Consider the following 20,635-nt stretch of genomic DNA (forward strand, 5'->3'; position numbering starts at 1 on the left):
TGTGTGTGTGTGTGTGTGTGTGTGTGTGTGTGTGTGTGTGTGTGTGTGTGTGTGTGTGTGTGTGTGTGTGTGTGTGTGTGTGTGTGTGTGTGTGTGTGTGTGCGTGTGCGTGTGCGTGTGTGTGAGAGAGAGAGAGAGAGAGAGAGAGACGCAACTTGTGCATATCCACGGCTTGGGAAGCCGTGGATATGCACGGATTGGGATACACTGCCATGTCTTCCTTCTGTGTGTGTATATTTCGAAATGGGGAAAATAAACTAAAGCACTAATGTGATTCAATCCATGTTTGCACTGGTAGTGATTGTCCTCAGATGACTGTGTATGTTGAACCATCTTTGGGGCAGGTTTGCTCCCTGCTGGCAGAGCTGCAGTACAGCCTGTGTACGCGAAATGATTCTGTTTGTCCCTCCTCCTGGTCCGTAGCCACATCGGATGGTGTTTGACTGTGTTTCAGGAAAAAGATTTGTTGTCATTGTCAACCTGAAAACGGAATCCAAGGTTTGTGTTGACTATCTAACATTACCCACCACAACTGATCATTTCAAATCGCTAAATCCAACATTGTGTGATTGTTGGTATAGATAATAGATAATCTAGCTAACTTTAGCCAGTTTTCAACGACCAGCGTTGAAGATAAATTGAATGTGGCCGTAGCTTAGCCAACGTATAATTTACATATTTTCTGGATCTGTTTTGGGTCAAATTAGTTTAAATGAAATATTCACATGTTGTCATGTGATGTGTCACGTTAGATTTTGATCACATCGGAATGAAATAAGTTATAAAGCTAGGCTAACCTTTGTGGTTTCTGCTACCATACAGGGTGGGGCTCTGACATGTTGGAACTGCCACACAAGCTAATTATTTGATTCCATCAATAGTGCATGCTGATAAGGATGGTCAGAGATCAGTCCGCAACAGCAAAATGTCATGTGTTCATCCATCCATTCACGTGTACTCCAGTCTGGCTATCACCTATCGTTAGCTTGTAGGGCTAACCACTGCTATGCTATGCATGGTGGTCCGACTCCTGACTCCGTCCTGACTCCTGACTGAGGCTGTAGGCATTGTAGTCATTAGAATGCTCAGCTGAAGTTGTCAGGTGATGCTTAGCCCCTTTCTGGACCCAAGGTAACCGAGGGTGCCGAAAGGGGCTAGGTGATGCTCGGACTAGAAAATTCTACTTAATAAGTTGACAATGAGACGAATATCTTCTTAAAGCTGCAATCCGGAACTTATTTTAAACCACACATACAATGTTATATTAGGATAACCTGTATGATAATAATATGGTTAAATTCATTTTAATAGCTCCTTTGCCACAAAAATGTAGAACGCCCTACCAACAGCCGTTAAGGAATGTGAATCCCATTCAAAATCGCTCTCAAACAGCACTTACGGGTGGCTGCAATTCGAAACTGGCCCCTGTGAAAGACTTTGTCCCCCGGGCCCCACCTCCTATTTTTCTTTTACCTGTGTGATTTTTTATTTGTTTGTATCTAAGTGTATAACTGTATATTTGTCTTTAAATGTTCTGATTAATTGAAAATGGAAGACTCTGTTCATGTAAACAAGTCTTAGTGCTTTTTCTGGTTTTATGATTATCCTCGTGGCAAATTTTGTATTGACCTGGTCTTTTGTTGAACTGTACCCATTCTACAAACTGTTAATAACTATCAATCAATCAATCAATCAGAGCACATGTTAATACAATTTAACTAACATCTGCATTTGCAATGGTCTGCTCAGTCACACTATACTTTTCCACTGAGACATTTAAATGTTGGGTAAATGTTTGACAAATACTACTCAAGTACTCACTGCCTGAAACTTTCCCGGGGATGGTGGCTGAGTGGTAGCCCCTTTCGGGACCTGTGTTTACCGTTTCTGTATTTTGAATGTCAGTAAATACAGGAAAGATAAACAAGGGTCCCGAAAGGGGCTAGCTGAGCGGTAGAAATGTGGTCTCATTTTGGAGACCTGGGTTCAAAACCCGCGTAGGACATATAACGTATGGATTGCTGCTCAATTGAGAAGGCCAAAGAAGGTGATGACCAAAATGAATGTTTTGTTTGTATAGAGCTCTTGGGCATCATGTCGGACAAAAGTGAGCTGAAAGCGGAGCTAGAGAGGAAGAAACAACGTTTGGCACAGATCAGAGAGGAGAAGAAGAGGAAGGAGGAGGAACGCAAGAAGAAGGAGGTAACATTATTAAACCTAACTTTTACTTTGCTTTATCAAGGTGACAAAAACAAAAAGAGTTGACACTATTCTTATATCATAGACCAGGGGTCTTCAGCAGGGGGTCCGGGACCCCTAGGGTGTCCTCAGAGTTACTACAGGTGGGCCGCCAAATCTTTGTGTGATAGGATACTTATTTTTTTACATGAACCACTTGAACCCTAAGCATCCCTATTCTGAGGAGAACTTTGGTCAAAAATAGCTCACAATGCCTCTAACGCTAATCCTAACCTGCTTTGTCAGCTTGTAGCACTGCTACTGCTGTGAAAATACACATTAACATGAATCCAACATACACTGATGACAGTGCTGTCAAACAAGTCTATGAAGCCATCTATGGAAAAGTTTAATCTGCAACACAATTTTCTACAATATGTAGTGTGGGAATCCCTGCTTCATGTCTCCGTTAAGGAGTCCTTGGGATGAAAAACGTTTAAGACTTGTCATCTATTTCTTTCTGTACAATTTTGTGAAGCTCACATTTTCCCTTTCTATTACCCACAATCCGCTGTAATAAATTCAGATCGAAGGCTTGTATTCTCAAGTAGAGACGCTAACATAGCAGCATGTTCCCAGGCTGACCAGAAGAAAGATGTCGCTCAGGCACTCACTGATGAGTCTGACCTGGAGAAGAAGAGGCGTGAAGCTGACACCATCCTGCAGAGCATGGGCATAAATCCAGATGTTACTGTTGGTAAGTTTCTCCCCTTCAGAATGATCATGGCAATTGCCGATTTACATTGAGGTGTGAGATCTGAAAAACCTCATAAAACTTGAATCTACTTTTCTCAGTACTTGGTGTTATTGCCATGCGTATCAACAAGTCGATGTCTGATCCCGATATTGGAGAGTCCTAGTCCATCATAATTACTAAATATTTAGTGTTACAAAACAACAAACAACTAAAAATAAATAACAAAAATAAAACAAATAAGTATACAACTTTAGTTAGTATTATGAAAAGTGAATTATACAAGCAGAGATTTAAAATACACGTAAACTAAAGTTCATGTAATTCTTTAGACCTCCTAAATATCATCCAGACCAATATATGGTTGGGCTCTACTCACAGATTTGAAAGCAGTGATTTTCTGTATTGGTGGTTTCAGAGATTGTACCACTTATACAGAACAGAGAGAAGATCGATATTCTGCCCCAGGTTGGATGCTTATTTTGTTGTCTCGCAGGGAAATTACTTTACTTTAAAAGTAAACTCAAAAGCAGGCACAAATTGTAAATGATTTCACAATAATAGTGAGTCACCTGAGTTGAAGTGTGTTTACTGTCTCCACTATATCCCAACAGGAGCAGAGCCCCCTTGCCCTTGATGAAAGAATAATAGCACAAAATAATATCCAGGAGTGGATATTATAATACCCAGAATATGTCCTGAAGCAGGAAAACATGGTATACAGTAACAGGCCGTTCACACAGGACACCGACCTGCGGCAAGTCCCATTGACTTCTATAAGGAGTGGCTTGTGGCTTGTCAGACTTGTGCTCTGGTGTCCAGCAGGTTTCCCACCTTCTGACGCCCCGTTCAAAGTTGAACCAAATTCAGCTTTGACCCCTCTTGCCGCTGTCCTTTCACTGCGCAGCCAAGAGTTGTACCAGTCTGTACTCGGGACTACTATGATTTAAATAGAATATATATAGAAATGATAGAAATGAGCATGGCAAAACCTCAGATTTAGTTTGGGGCTGTCAGGTTTGTAACAAATAATCACGAATACATTGATATCTATTCTATTGTATGTTAACCATGATGTAGTGTCCCAGACGGATGGTTGGTTAGAAGGAGGAATGACATTTCCCAGTATGCCCCTGGGCACAAGTGTGTTTATTGTTGTTTATGTCATTTGAATATGGGAATGCACTTTGGGGATTATGTTGTGGGGCTTAGTGTTGTATGTTGTCCATTTGTTGATTTATCGGTTTAGTTATTATTGATTTTATCGGTTACCGGTAGTATGTATATTGGTGTAACACGATGATTACTGATTAGGCTACTGTTTGTTGTGATTGTCCATCTCTCTTTACCCATTGATGTTGAGTTGGTTTGTGTGGTTGTGTGCCGTTTTCACAGTAAAGTATTTAGTATTATTAATGTAATGACATGGCATGGCTTGGCATGGCATGTTCTTTCTTTGTGTGGGCGTCTGGCCGGATTTAGGTACTTACTACTTAGGCAACATTATATAATCAAAGTTTGCTGACAATACTTTTTGCTTTTGATGCCATTGGTACTAACTGTGATGGCAAGTTGAACAGCAAGTTGCCGCCTGTGTCCGGTGTAAGCGACTGTTTTTTTGTAAAACAGACAACCCTCATGACCAGAAAGGACATTTCACATTGCCAACAGCAGGTGGCAGAAAAGGTCCATTAAAGAATCATTATGAAGCCTTCAATGGTGGCAGCAAATGGCTCTGTCAAATTGTTTAGAACTGATGGGTCAGGAATTAAAAAAATAATAATTTGGCAGTGGAATTAAATAACTATTTCATCATAGATTTAATCTAGCACAGTGTCAGTGTTTTAGTTTTTTTTTTTTTACTGCTTGAGTTATTTAAGAGCTTTTTAAAGCAATACATATTTTTAAGCATTATTTTTCCTTTTAATTATTATACACTATCAGACTTAGACCAATTTGCCTCTTTCTATATATAGGCCCTCCTCCCATGTCTCCCACTTCCAAATCGGTGGGCACGCCAAGCGAAACAGGAAGCCAAGACTCTGATGGGGCTGTGGGACCCAGGTATGCACACCTCATCATAATGCTTTAATGGTAAAAATGCTTTGCTTTCTTCCAGCATGGAGCCTTCATCTGCTTAGCACACCACAGTGTGGGAGTGATGCCAAGGCTATTAATTGTGTCACGAACTAGGGACTCACTACACCTTAGGCAAAACATGAATGTTTTTTCCAGGGTTAGTGTTTTTTACAGATTTGTATTTATGTGAGGACTTTGTAATCTGGTTTACGCTCTTGCGTCATACATACGTCATACAACAACTCATTGGCATATATTTGACCAACAATTCATCTACCCAGGATGTAGAGAAACATTATTTGAGCAGCATATCACCTTCCATTAGCCTTTTGCTTTGTAAGCATTGCATAGTACTGCATCATAATCCAAACACACACAATTATAAAGCTTGTGTACAATACCAGCACCCAGGGCAAAACTTGGCACAGAGCTTAATGTTATTACACTGAATGATGACTTGTTTATGCCAAGGGTGTGCATGTTTATTTAATTTGTGCTGTTATATTAGGAGAATCCTAAATGAACAATGAAACAGCAGGCTCCTGCGATCATGCGATGCCTGAGGGACTTCTTAACCCGCAATTACAGACCCTTCCCTGGACTGAAACCTTAGCCCCCCCAGTGTCCCATCAAGCCCAGGGAGTTCTTTCCCCTACGTGTTGACTCATTTCCCTCACCAGCATGGCCATTTCCTACGCACATGGAGGTCATGTTTTCTCCCTAAGGGTCCTCTCTCTCTGTCTCTCCCTCTCAATCTACACAAGACTTAGAGCCTTTGGTGTGACATAGTTAAGGCTGTATCAGCCCCTCAGGCTGCGCATTACACCCGATGTCATCCCACTCAGTAGGTTTGTGTGTCCATGCATTTTTAGCAGGTCTTCAGAGTTAATTTACACCTAGATTAGACACTAGATTAAAAGTACATTTGCTTTGTGATCTCTGGTCCAATCAGCATGTTGTGTGCCTAAACTCTAATTTATGTCCTCTCTTGGTTTATGCCTGCCTTCCTGTTTCGCTCACTAATGCCGCCTTGTTGCTGTGACACTAACCAGGACACTGCACTGGGATTCTGATCCGTCCACTCTTCAACTTCACTCTGATTCTGAGCTGGGGTACTGGACACTATCTTCTCTCCTTTCCTGGTCATTTCCCCTTCTCTCTATCTACAGCATGGTTACCGTACCTCATCATGTTAATACAGACTAGAGAACATAGACAGTCAAGTCATGCATGCGCCAGTATGCCTCAGACTCAGACTATACGTTATTTGGTGTTGGCCAAACCTAATGGCACTTTTCCTCCACACAAACGGCTTGATTCAATCAATGCTTGTGCCTAGATCATCTTATCTCACAAGGTGTGAGTATTTGTTTTGTATTCTGTGTGCATTTACGGTGGCCTGTTGAAAGTCTCCCGTGGCCTCTGTTTGTTTTGGGTTTGTGCATTGTTTGAGTTCTGGTTTGCTTTTAGGCGTGCACCTCTAAAAGTCACACTGGGAATGACCAAGATCACTCAAGTGGACTTCCCTCCACGTGAAACTGTGTCCTACACCAAAGAGACCCAGACACCTGTGATGACCCAGCCAAAAGAAGGTGATACATCTATGAGATTGTTTAAGTTTGTCCATTAATGCAATCCCAAGGGGTGTGTGTGTGTGTGTGTGTGTGTGTGTGTGTGTGTGTGTGTGTGTGTGTGTGTGTGTGTGTGTGTGTGTGTGTGACCTAAAGACCTCTTTCCCTCCCAAACACGAGTTACACAAGTTATGTTTTCAACTTTTCATTGTTTAATTCGCAGTTTTTGATCACTTTTAAGACATACAAGGTTTTTGGTCATAAACATGCCGTCATGACTAAAATATTTAAAAAAAACCAACACATTACACACATAAAAACCCCAGGAAATTGTTTCTTGTGTCCTAAACATTAAAATAAGCTCTGGTTGCAAAAGGGGTGAAGTGGCCCTTTAAAGCACTGTAAGTAGTTTATACCAATACAAAGCCAGTACCTTTCAAAGATAATATTGACTCATAACATCAGAGTGTGTGTGTACGCGTGTGAGAGAGTTAGCGGAGATGATGGGGGAGTCTGTCCCTCTGCCTGCATTTGGGCTTGTATGTTGTGGCCAGAAGCCTGCCTTGTATGATCATACGAGAGGGTACAGGAAGTGAGCAAGCAGTAGAAATGATCTTTGCCTCACCAAGCTCAGAGATGAAAGTCAGGGAAAATTGTAGGGGCCGGGAAACATAAGAAGTCAAAGGGGAGATTAAATTCACAAGGCCTGCTCTTCTGGACCCCACATTCTCTCTATACCAATAGGCCTCTGCTACAATTAATGTGCAGGACGAGAAGGCCAATACAGGAAAGATAACTGAGATTGAGGGGCAGATATAAAGGACTGTTTATACATCTGCCCACTGCATCTGAAGCATGTCAATATGTATGTAATTGCTGCACACAGGAGCTTTAATGTGGCTGTCTGTTCTCTTTGAGAAAGAAGGGAATATTTGAACTACTGTACTACAAAGATCCACATGTTGACCACATGTGGCATGGAATATGTAATATTTCTGAATGTGCCGCCGTTCCTCCTTGTTGCACAGTGTGATGACATGTAGTGAATAATGCATTATGGGCCTTAAGCCAGGCCCTTTTTCCGTTACACTGTTGGCTACTACTGCCTTAGTGAGTGCCATACGGTATGTGCCTTTTTAATTTCTTCCAATTTATTGGCAGCCAGGTAACACTCTTCTCTTAAATGTATATAGTTATAGTTATCTGGCTTAGGTACTTGTCGTCAGGTCATTTTCAGGGGTCATTATGTCATTATATTGTCAAAAGTTTAAAATAGTTGCAAAAGTTTTAAGCTCACAACATGTCACATCCGGAGGTGAGCTTCTAGATCGGCTGTTTTCGCTATTCGTCATTTGACAAAGTATATAGAGCGTGTAAAATACTTTTGTGGGAAATATCTGTGCAGAGATAAAGACTGAAACCTCTTGTCTGTTTTCTGGTGGCACACACTCTCCAGGGCAGTGTAAAACCATGTCCATGTTAAATGAGGACCGTTTCTGCCGACTGTTCAACACCAGGGCCCCCTTCCTCTATCTGCCACTATGTAATCATTTCATCAACTCCCTCACTTCCCTGTCTTCTCCCTTCGCCGAACAGGCAACATAACAAAACGCACTCAGTGACATTGTGCGTGTTCACGCCATCACTCCTGGCACTCGATGAGACAGCATCCCCGTCCCTGCTCGCTCCCCTCCACACACATTTGATATGCGCTGTGGCGTCGAGACCAGCGCTCTGATTGAGCGATTCAGCGTGTTGTCGAGAGGAGGTGGCGGCACGACACTCTCAAGGTCAGCGGGCGGTGGCATGAGAGGGAGCCGCTGCCTTTCCCTGTCTGCTGGAAACCCCCTATAGAGGGGAGTAACACTAAGTTATTATTGCCACTTGTCCAGTTAAAACACCCCCCCCCCCTCTTCATAAACAGCATAAAGATCAATAGTTTACAGTGGACTTTTATTTATTTTATTTTTCTTTTCCAACTTCCCATGAAATACAGACTCCACTGGAACTGCCAATCTGTGACCACTCTCATAATAAAACATGAAACCGAAAACCCGTATGGATATTATCTTGCTAGACCCGTGAAGACCTCCAAACTCCTTTTCTACCAGTATGCCTTGAGTCAAGCTTGTAGATCATTTAATGTCTGCCTCAGTGCTACATAATGCACTTGTGGATAATAATGCAGTGCAGGCAAGCACTCGTTAAACTGAGGCTTACTTCTCATTATGAAGAAAGATATGTGGGGTATTCATCGATTGGTCTGCCTGGAGCTGTATTTAAAAAGGCTTCTCGATATGAGGGAGTGGAGTATTTCAGTAAATTCAAGATTCATTGCAGGACGAAACTTAATCACAAAGGAACCTAATGGCCCCCTTGTTTCAAGCGCTATTCTTGTGTTAACCTTTTATGCATCTGATGATTAGTACTATGATTAGTACAATTTAGATGATTGTTGTCTGTGTGTGTGCTTCCATTTCTCCTCTTTCTTCTTTAACCCTGGCCTCCCTATTTTGGACATGTCATGAGGTGAAATGTTTTTTTTTTAATACGCCTTAACTGTAGAGTACCAGCTAAGTGGAAAAAGCGGCACTCCAAAATAAAAGATGGAAGACTGGCTCAGAGGTAATTTCTTTCAGAGCTCTTCAGTGCCGAAACGCGTCGGCGTTCTATTTCAGAGCTTCTTCAGCTTGCTCTGAAGAAGGCTTTGCTGAAACGCACCAGCGTTCTCAAATAAACATGAGAAATTGCATCTGAGCCAGTCTTGCATCTTTTATTTTGGAGTGCCGCTTTTTCCACTTAGTTGGTTTATGAGTTCAGTTATTTTCAAAGCTGAGCAACCACTGCCTCAACCAAGGGCAGTTTTCAGAGGAAGCGCACCTGCTTTTCTTTCTTTACGTGTAGAGTACCAGGTTTGGATTTCCTGGTTATTCTGGCGTTTGTCTTCGAATCTTATGTGCCTGCAGAGATCACTAACCTGCGATGGAAAAGTGGAAAAAGCAAAACTGTCATTTTGCAGATGACTGAATCTGATCGGTCTGCTCTTCAGAATGACCGGCATCTTTGACAAGCTGACATCTTTCCGTTCAATTTGTAGTGCTACAGTAGTAATAACGTAATAATGTTTTATTCTAAGGTTAACTATTTTAATTTGCTGCAGCCACTGTTATTGAGCTGTTTTTTATTATCCCTAATAAGAATATATTTCCATAGAACTACTGTATTTCAGGAAAGAAAATAATGCATCGCTGTGTTTTTTGGAACTGTGTGCTGGGAAGTCATTTAGCATCCTGCAATGTTCTTTAACTGTGGAAATTAGACCTCTTTGTTGTCCTGTGTCAATCTATAGATGGAAGGAGACACCTGCAGCAGCGAGTAAAGGTCATTTAGTTTTGTACTTAAAACTCAGTTGGATGCACGTCGTGTTTGCATTACATTAATATATATTGTCCATTGACAAAGACCAGTGATTACCCCCACCTCTCACACACACACACACACACACACACACACCAACTCACCAAAAAAAAGCTTTTATTCCTTAAGTGGTACAAAAGCCATAATTGGGCCTGCTTTGAGAGGAGGTGTCAGTGTATAGGACATCAGTGATCCGGGTGAATTCTGTGTGCCCCCCCCATCCCCAAACCACCCGTCCCCGTCCCCTACATGCTACCACACCCCCACCACTACCCCCAAAGGGGGTCACCAGGATCACTAGCTTTTCTCCAAATGGCAATTTTGGCTGGCAGGTGCATTATACCCTTTATTTTCAGATTGTCTGTCCGCTCCTAATGTCTGGCAGGTTGATTGCTCTGGCTGCCTCGCCGGGGAAAGGCACTGACGAGCACGGCCAGGACTGGCTGAAAGACAGTGATTACTGTTTTCCTTTAAGCCTGATTGAGGCCCTTGAAAGGAAAGATTTTAACCTTCTCCTGTTGGTTCCAGAGTATGGCCGTTCATTGAAATGGCCTGTGTGTCATCAACCCAGTTCTGTAAACTCATCAGAACACCCCAATAACCTATTTCCCCAGTACCGTTTGTGTGTGTGTGTGTGTGTGTGTGTGTGTGTGTGTGTGTGTGTGTGTGCGTGTGTGGGAGGGGGGGGGGGGGGGGGGTGTTGTCATCACGTCGCATCACGTCACATTATGGTCAAAGTGACAGATGACATTATCATTTCGTTTTTTTCAGTGTGCAAGAAATGTAGCACTGTCGCCAGAGATGAACTATACAGCTAACTATAAAGGAACCAGACAAATATTTCTCCTTTTTTTTTTTTTTTTTTTACATATCCAGGTGTATCCTATTTATGACCACTGAAAGATGTTTGCTTGTAAAAGCATCCGTTATGAAGCCGGTGTTCAGTTTGACAGCTGGTCAGCCCTACAAGATGTATTTTTGTACATTCTCTGTGGCTGAATAGCAACCGAAGGAAGCCCCCTGCTGGGATGGTAATTGCATGAGCTTGCCGTTCAGGGAGAAGCTTGTCTGGGGTCAGCCAGGCGGAACAACCTCTGTGCCATCCTCATGCCACCTCTGAGGGAGAAACAAGACAATTCCCTGCGCCACCATCTGCTTTTGCACCATGCCGTCAGCTGGTCAGACCCAATAGGATGGGCCCCGGGCAGCTGCTCCACACCCTCTGCCCTGCTGCCCCTTGGCCTAGTGGGGGGCAACTTGTTACCAGGACACGGTGGAGATGGCTTCACTGCACACACAACTGCACTCCCTGTTGAATGGCTGGATCTCATTAACTGAGATTGGGAGGAGGTGGGGGACGGGTGTCCCTATGACGACAAGACACCCGTGGTGTCGCCACCCTCCTACACAAGTGACAAACTTTCTTACTATAGAGGGACAGGTTCTCTCTGAAAGGCGACATTGTTCTGGCAAACCAAACAAATGCTAGGCAGAGATACAGAATTGGTCCATTTCTACTTGCCATAACAGTAATCACAGAGTGGAGCTTTATGAAAGAAGGAAATGGTTGAAGCTGCTGGTGCTTAAAAGGAATTAAATCTTTTTATGTGGACACCAATTTACATGATAATTGTCATGATTATTAATCTGTCTGTTCTTCCTTCCACTTTCAATTCAATTATTATTTACTATTTATGCACAAAACTTGAATCTCTGCAGAGCTAAATGTCAGATTAGATAGTCTGTTTACATGGCTCATTTCTTGATCCAGTGATTAAACCCAAGTTCACCTTTTCTTCAACAGAGTTAGAGGAAGAGGAGGAAGTTGCTCCACCACAACCAGTGCTTGAGACCCAGACTGAGAAACCAGTCAATGATGAAGAGGAGGAAGGTAGGCTACCGCGTCTGAGAAAGTACCGTAGCATACTATGATTTATTCAGAAACCACCCTTACTGGCTGAACTAAGACTTATTGAACCGTATCATGTCTACTTGGGAAGCCTACAGTTGCTTTTGTATAATACCAGTATAAGTATTACAGTCTGGGGAAGCAGTGTGTTTTCAGTCGTGTCTGGAAATAAACTGGACTGCATTTAATAATCAATTGATTCTGTTTGTGCATCTGTCTGTAAAGCTCCGCCACATGAGCTGACAGAGGAGGAAAAGTTGCAGATTCTGCACTCTGAGGAGTTCATAACATTCTTTGACCACACCACTCGCATCGTGGAAAGAGCTTTGTCTGAGCACGTGGATGTCTTCTTTGACTACAGCGGCCGTGACCTGGAGGAGAAAGAAGGGTATGTTACCCAAAATAAAGTTTTGTCTTCTCATTTTGTTCTCTTGAGAAGAGGTATTGATTGGTTGATAATTATTTTTTCATCAGGGAAATCCTGGCTGGATGCAAGCTGTCTCTAAACAGGACCTTCATGGATGAACACTGGTCTAAACACCGTGTTGTCACCTGCCTGGACTGGTCCCCTCAGGTGAATGTGTTAAAACTCTTGAATATAACTTGATCATTGGCAGAACAAATTCTCCCAGAGAAATAATTGGCCCTTTAAGCGTCAATACATTAATGATCACGGTGACTATTTTTTCATCTTTGTGGGAGTTCTTTGGTTTTCTGTTAAAGTGGAATATGCGTAGACAGTGCTAATTAGTTGTTGAAATAAGTTACCTCGTCAGAGCACTAATTCTTTATGATTACATAGCTTGAATTTGACAGTTTACGTTAAGCCACAAGTCCCTCAGGAACTGGAAGTTATGTCACGCACAAATTGTCACTTAGTTGGAGGCCATAACGATTTGTTTCCTCCTGTGTCTGTATTCATTTAATTCTCTGTTCCACAATGAATCTTGACATTGATTGAACACCAACCCTTTGTTCACAACATTGCTCGCTCAGAGCGATATGCATACCCTTGTGAATTGAAATTGTGTATTCACAAACTGTAAAGCTCAATAGTTTGAATATGAGAGGCAGCAGAGGTTAATGGTTTGTTTACATCTGGGTAGTGTTTCGAAGGCTTTTCTAACCATTCTTTCCTCAGCCATTTCAGCCAGTGTACTTTAGAATTCACTGACGACTTCAGTTCCAACACTGATCTACAACCTGCTGTGGTGAAGTTAATGACCGTGTTTCTGTACTTACAGAAATGTAGTTTTAAGGGCAAACTTATGAGCTGGAATATAAACTTTATTTACCAGAGTACGAGGGGTGGGGGATTTTGTTTACCAGGCCATAAATCTCGAAGAAGGGGTGCTTACTCATTCACTGAGGACTGCTATAGTCTTGTTCACATGGAGCCAAGCCTGGGGGGCATGTCTACTTCCTCTTGACATTAATTTGGGTTGATTTTTCTGTCACCAGTATCCTGAACTCCTGGTTGCCTCATACAATAACAACGAAGAAGCCCCTCATGAGCCGGACGGCGTTGCCTTGGTATGGAACATGAAGTACAAGAAACCAACGCCAGAGTATGTCTTCCATTGTCAGGTACACAAGCAAAATGTAGCCTCATGTCTTCAAAACCTGCCCTCCCTCTCTCCACACACAGTCATCATGGGTGGCTCCCTCTCTCTGACAAGTGTGGAACCCTGCCAACTCCCCCCACCCACCCGCTCTTCCTCTCCCCTTTCGTCTCTCACCTTATACATCCCCTGCCCCTCATTCTCTCTTCATCCACATTGTGAGTTCACCAGGTTGGCATCCACCACCTCCACATCTGTCCACAAACACATGTTTAGTGAGGCGCCAGAGAAGACCTGTAGTGCTGGGGCTAGATGACTCCTGAGTGCTGCAGTAGGATTAAGTGTGTGGAACCGGGGTGGTTATCGTGTGCATCTAAACAAGGGCCCTGTGTTCAGACGGGCTAGTGAGGAGAGGCGGTAGAGCCCCTCTGCTGGCCGGCCTTTTTACACTGCGTGCCCCGAGGTTCCTAGCCCAAGACAAGTTGAGTAGAACCACATGTTGCTCCCTCCAGAGCGGATGTAGAGGCAGGCACATTGCTCAGAGGAATAAAACTGAACAGAAGTGTGAACGCATTTTTCTCCATGCCTCCAAGTGGGCTTGAAATTAAATTTTCTTCACCCATGTGTCACGTTCCTCTATTATGGGGTGGGTTAAGATGGACAGAGCTGCAGAAGGTCATAGGCCACCTAGTGACCGCAAGGACTCATTCAGAATAAAGTGGCATGAATATTGTCAGCATAATCCATGCACAATATATCCTGATGGACGGCCCAGGGATTGCGGTTCCTGCTTGGTGCTGTCAGTATTGAGGTGTGAGTCATGGAAAACACAAGATTTGTTGAAGCTAAATGAAAATAAGCAGTGTGCTGTACCTCAGCTTGGCCAATGCTGGAGGCTGAGCTATATTAACCCATTCTGACCGGGCACCCATTTTGGTGTTTAGCATCATGTTATGCTTTACCTATTGAAAAATAGCAGATCTACAAGCTCATATCGCGCCACCGAGTGGCGCGATACGAGCTTGTAGGTCTGCTATTTTTGAAAAATTCGAAGAACGACTGACATTTTTAGAATCTGATCTCAGGTCAGAATGGGTTCATCAGACCAGTGTGTTTCCAGTGGAAACCTCGTATGAATCTGATCTCAGGTCAGAATGGGTTAAGACATTACTAGTCATCCTGAAATAGAGAGTTTCTCTCTGTAGCATTTCTTTTGATTGGAAGTGACACAGTGGTATATTGCTGCAGACTTGTCACTGGGTTGTCTCAGGACAGACTCAACCTGATGCAACCCCTCCCCCCTTAATTCATTTGAATTGCTTTTTATTTTTCAGTCTGCTGTTATGTCCGCTGCCTTCGCCAAGTTCCACCCTAATGTTGTGGTGGGGGGCACATATTCAGGACAGATCGTGCTGTGGGACAACCGGAGTAACAAGAGGACCCCAGTGCAGAGGACTCCCCTGTCAGCAGCAGCCCATACGGTACACTAAGAAGCTCAGTGTTTTTGTTGACAAAAATGCTTATACATGGCCATATATTGGTACATATCTGTCAAAAGCATAAAAATGTTTTAGAGATTATTCCCATTGTGGTCCTTTGAGTGTAAATGTGTGTATATACTGAGTACCATGTGTTGAGGAGGAGGAGAGGGGGCGGGGGTGGTAGCAGAGACCTACAGAAAATATATAACAAACTAGAAAAGGTGCTCCCTGGAGCACAGGTCTCTGCCAGGTCAGGTAGGTTATTGTGGCCTCCTGGTGGCACTATAATAGGCCAATGTGAAAAGGGTGCAATTTCATGATTTGAGGCATTTTGTTAAAAAAAATGTGTTTTGCAAAAAATACACTTGCTGGTGGCGCTTTCACAGGCCAATGTGAAAATGGTGGGATTTATTCCTCTGTCTAGCAGTACTAGGAATGTGCAAAACTTTCACGTAAATTGCACGCTGCGTTCATGAATTTGGGGCAGCGGTTCAGAATTGGCATCGTAGCGACCGGGAGTCCGGGACAACGGTGCCGGAGATTAGCTGGTAACAGACAGACACACGGACGGACAGGGGACTAAACATAGTCTTCCCCATGCTATTGTCTGGCAGAGACAATAATAAATGCATTCATGCAATTTCAACGTACTAGATGAAGTAAGAGAACAAAAAACAGCATGGGTACTGGTTATAGGTCCAGCTGCTGTTCAGCCAGCTCGTTATGAACAGCTGATATGATATATTCTTTCTTGGTCTTGTGTTTGTCTTATGCCCAGTACAAAATCTTTGTTTCTGCCCGCTCTCTGTACAGCACCCAGTATATTGTGTGAATGTGGTTGGCACCCAAAACGCCCACAACCTCATCAGCATCTCCACCGATGGCAAGATTTGCTCCTGGAGCCTGGACATGCTGTCTCAGCCCCAGGTACAGCCACCGTCTTTTTTTGGGTCACTGAATGTTCCAGAAACATTGCATAGTGACTTTTCCTCATCGGGAACTTTAGTTACACTTCCTGTCTCACCTACACATGTTAAATCTCAAATGTTTTCACTAGACCCATGCATTTTAGCCGTCCACCTTGGTATTCCCTTAGAACCTCACTTTTTAAAACTTCAGTCAATACAACTTTGCTGGCTATGCCATTCCAACTCTGCCACCAAGCCTCCGCAATGTCAGATGTTAATATTTTATATAGTGCTAGTTGAATTTGGATTATGCATTAACAAGCTGTCATGTGATTTTTATAGGTTGTGGTTGGCATTGTATGTGTGTGTGTTACCATTAAGGCTAACGGATGTTATTCCATGTTCCCTCCTACAGGACAGCATGGAGCTGGTTTTCAAGCAGTCCAAGACCGTAGCTGTCACCTCCATGTCCTTCCCCCTCGGAGATGTCAACAACTTTGTGGTGGGCAGTGAGGACGGCTCTGTCTACATGTCATGTCGTCATGGAAGGTACGCTCTCACAACCGTCCCCGGCGCCCCACTCCCCCCCGTTGTACACCGCCAGGAAACTGAGGTGGTTTGTTAGGCCCCACCCAGGCCCCAACAGTGTGTCAAATAAATATACCCCACTCACTTCCCCAACGCCAACGTGAATCCAGCACTTGATCTGGCTGTTTGAGGTTTCACTCCTGCCCAGCCATCCTGTTTTTCTTTTCCGCCTGTCAGTGGTGTTTGTAAAGGTCGTTCAACATAAACACAGCGCACATGCAGGGGGAAACAAATCATTTTTTCCCCCCTTTCTTTTTTCTTCTTCTCTCTTTTGAGGATTTCTTCTCAGAGTAAGGGAGGTTGTTTACAGTTGGTTGTCCCGGGGAGACTCGAAAACTGAGGTTTGTCCCACGGTGCCGTCATTCGAGAAAGAGTTGGGCTTCAGCAAACCCCAGGTCCACTGTTAAAGAGATGCATGGCTCCAATCAGCACTGCCGACGTGTGACAAGTCCTGCAGTATACACCGAAACCACAGAGAGGGGATGGTTGCTAGGCTTTGCATAGCAGAATCACCTCTGTAATTGAGGGAATCATTTTCCACCTCATTTACAATGGTATGATACTCTCATCCCAGTTAATAACGCATAAGCATCACTCATGCTGAGTATTTACCTCTCTGCGTAATTATCAGAGCCATAGTCTGGTAACAGCTCTGCAACATGTGGATGAGAGGCCATAGGCAGTGCCTTTCTTGCTGCGCTACTGGTAATGGCTTGATAGAGATAAAATGATTTAATGTGAATACGTCCGACAGAGGTCCGTCTGAGCCTGTTGCGTTCCCTCATGCCCAATTGACTCACAAGAATAATGTAATGTGAAATACTTCCACTTGGGGGTTTTATTCATCCTATAATTGACGGTTGTTCTTGTACAATGCACAGGGTATTATGTTCAAATATTGTGAGCCTGACTAATTATGTGGCATCTTACTCAGCGTGCATCAAAAGTGCACGTATGAGGGCTTGTTATCGGTTTATGTAATTTTATGGCGAGCAAAGACTATGCAACAGTTTGGAATTTAGCAGCGATCACCATGTTAGACTAGGCATTCAGAATGTTGATACATTTTAACTTGCGAAATCTACCCATGTTGTCTTTCCCAATAATTGAGCACAGTTGGTAATAACTCTCGACCAGCTGTGTATAACCACGTTACACAACATTGACAATAAAATAAAATGGGATGGGATAATGTTATTGTTTCACTGTATAATATGTATTATATTTATATTCCTTAATGTGATTTTCTCTACCCAGCAACCTCCTGCAAAGCCTCACCTTCCTCCTTGTCCCCTTCAGCTCAACTGTATCCCCTTGCGTTGCATTTCCTTTTATGTTCTTGTCTGTGTTTGTGTCTTTGACCTTTAAATACTGCTATTTTGGCCACATCATGAATATCAAGTGAATACCTGGTCAAATAAATTATTACAATTATTCTTGCGTTACCAACATTAAAGAAATTGCACTACTGCTGTACGTTCATCTGCAATGGCATGATTATGTCAAAATCTGGCTAATTTAGTATAGTCTGATCTTGAAGGGTAAAGGAGTTCTGTGTTGTAGCGTGAGAAATTAGAAGAAAATAACGCAATGATTTGGTCTGATCTTGCCATTAATTGTTTGTTGTGGCCCACAGCAAAGCAGGCATCAGTGAGATGTTTGAAGGCCACCATGGACCCATCACTGGGATCGACTGCCACACAGCAGCAGGACCCATGGACTTCTCCCACCTCTTTGTTACGTCTTCCTTCGATTGGACAGTCAAGCTGTGGAGCACCAAGGTATGAGCCAATTGAGCTATTTATTCATTGGATACAGAGAAGCTCCATAAAGCTGTATGTATTGAGCTGTAACTGGCATCATATATTTATTTATTATATATTGTGCATATAGGAGGAGAAAGTGAAGTTTGTATAGATTTTTTCCAATTATGTTTTAACATTTGTTTGCAGAATAACAAGCCATTGTACTCATTTGAAGATAATTCGGATTACGTCTATGATGTCATGTGGTCCCCCACTCACCCTGCTCTGTTTGCTTGCGTGGATGGGGTTGGCCATCTTGACCTGTGGAACCTCAACAATGACACAGAGGTACTGGGACTCCGCTAGACACACACATGTAATGTATCGGACTATATTTGATCCCTTTCTAGAGCAGACGAGAACTCTGTATAATATATATGCCGTCCATATGCAAATCATATGATGAACATTTGAATGTTAGCCTGTCCCATACAACAGCTGCACAGCCCTGTCTAGGCATCGTACTTAACCCATTAAGACCTGGAGCGGATGTGTGTCACCTTAGCTTGTAACCACTTTAACCATTATTTTAAACTTTATCTGTTGGATAAAAAGCTACGAACTTGCAGACTTGCTGTTTTTGAAACATCGTGAAAATGTGTTCAAATCTTTATATATATATTCTTTCACAGCAAACGTTTATAACTCAAATATTTGCTTCCGGGGGGTCCCCTGGAACAAAATGTTTTCAGATGCGGCAGAATCCATATACTGTAACTGTGGGGCTCCTTGACATGAAGACGTTTGAGAAACACTGACATCTGGTCTCAGGTCTTAATGAACTGGGTGGTATCGTTTCAGGTCCCAACAGCCAGCGTCACAGTACCAGGAAACCCTGCTCTGAACAGACTCAGGTGGTCTCACTCTGGCAAAGAGATTGCAGTGGGAGACTCTGATGGACAAATTCGTGTCTATGATGTAGGAGAGGTGAGAACTGACAGTTTTATGGGTATTTGTGTTACTATCAATCACTTATTTGACCATTTAGGATATTGTCAGAGCAGTGTATAAACAACGTATAGTTGTCATGTATGCGAACCAGTGTTTTAACACACGTATGACCTTTGTTGTAGTTATGATTGGCAGTAATCATTAAAACTGCCTATGCGTTGGCTGTTACCCAAGTTGGATTTCAATAAAGTGATCTTAGTTGTATTGTAGACTTAAGTCTGTTTTACCGATAGTTGTGCAGGAGTGTCACACACCAGAAATAGCCGATCTACCAGCTCGTAGCGCGGCACTCGGTGCTGCACTATGAGTTTGTAGATCAGCTATTTTCAGCGTGCAACTAAGTGTAAATCAGGCCTGTCTATTGTATGTAGACAACAATCAAACTGTTGTAAGAGCGCAGCTCCCTGAGGACTTAACGTTTCTTTGAGTATGTGAGCCTATAGGCTTACAAATAGAGAGCCGCTCTCTCTACCCTGATCTGCGAGAGCGGGGTTAGGTCTCGGCGTCAGTTGTGAGATTGCCCGTGATCCCATGCCCCCGGTGAGGGATGCGTTTGGAATTTGAGTCATGTCTCTTTGTTGTTGTGTCCCCAGCAAACCGCTGTTCCACGGAATGACGAGTGGACTCGTTTTGTTATGACACTGGCAGAGATCAACGAGAACAGAGACGACGCAGAAGAACTGGCCGCTCAGCGCCTGGCTGCCTGATGTCGTTGCTATGGACATGTCATTATAGGGACCAGGGGAATGGGTTTGAATATTAGCCCCATTGTGATGGAAGGAGATGTCATATATTCAATTATTGCAACAATGTTCACAGTTGTTGTCGTATACGGTTGAAAGTGTTGCAATTAGATTTGTCACTGCTGTTTTTATTTTGTAAACTCTTGCCTTCTTTATTGGTTGGTTCGTCACCAGCCTTCCTTGGGATACAGCTGAGGAACCACCTGCACCTCAGACAGTACCAGAGATGAAGCCATACTCCCAAATACAAACCTTTGTTCGGAGATTCAACCAGGTGCCTTAAAGGTCCACTATCTGTTGTAAGTGTATTGTATGGGCCAATGATGTGGGATTGTGTAGGTTCAGTGTCATAATCCATTTATCAATGGGCTTACTCCAAATATCAATGTGTTGTACTACTCATTAGTCTTTCCACTTAAGCTGTAGTAAATCTATCACATCATTACTACACCCAAGAATGTAAACATGTTGGAACCATAATTCATTCTCTTTTCATTGGTCCTTTAATTATCCTAAAAGATTACTTAAGCAGCTAACGGTTCATAAAACACTGAAATGCCTCTTGTCCTCAGTTGAATGTGTTTTTACTTCTACATAGAGCTTAAAACAGGTTTTCCATAATTGGGCTGGAATACCTTTTGAGATGTATGTATACTCGATAAGACAATTATACTGTGTATGCTGTATTT

At 43.0% G+C, this 20,635-nt stretch overlaps 1 protein-coding gene across 1 annotated transcript; it reads left to right on the forward strand.

Annotated features, from left to right (window-relative positions):
• Window positions 1-421: 421 nt before the first annotated feature.
• On the forward strand, window positions 422-20,626 carry dync1i2a (dynein, cytoplasmic 1, intermediate chain 2a). The gene is made up of 16 exons (XM_080785294.1): window positions 422-498; window positions 2,081-2,202; window positions 2,818-2,935; window positions 4,909-4,996; window positions 6,482-6,603; window positions 11,804-11,890; window positions 12,134-12,296; window positions 12,383-12,482; window positions 13,370-13,495; window positions 14,805-14,951; window positions 15,765-15,878; window positions 16,275-16,408; window positions 18,084-18,228; window positions 18,400-18,540; window positions 19,054-19,179; window positions 19,797-20,626. Exons 2-16 carry the CDS (start codon window positions 2,095-2,097, stop codon window positions 19,908-19,910), a joined length of 1,833 nt encoding a protein of 610 aa, XP_080641420.1. The 5' UTR covers window positions 422-498; window positions 2,081-2,094; the 3' UTR covers window positions 19,911-20,626.
• Window positions 20,627-20,635: the final 9 nt, after the last annotated feature.

This window comes from Protomyctophum bolini (genome assembly GCF_963924005.1).
Source record: "Protomyctophum bolini genome assembly, chromosome: 16".
Lineage (NCBI taxonomy): Eukaryota > Metazoa > Chordata > Actinopteri > Myctophiformes > Myctophidae > Protomyctophum > Protomyctophum bolini.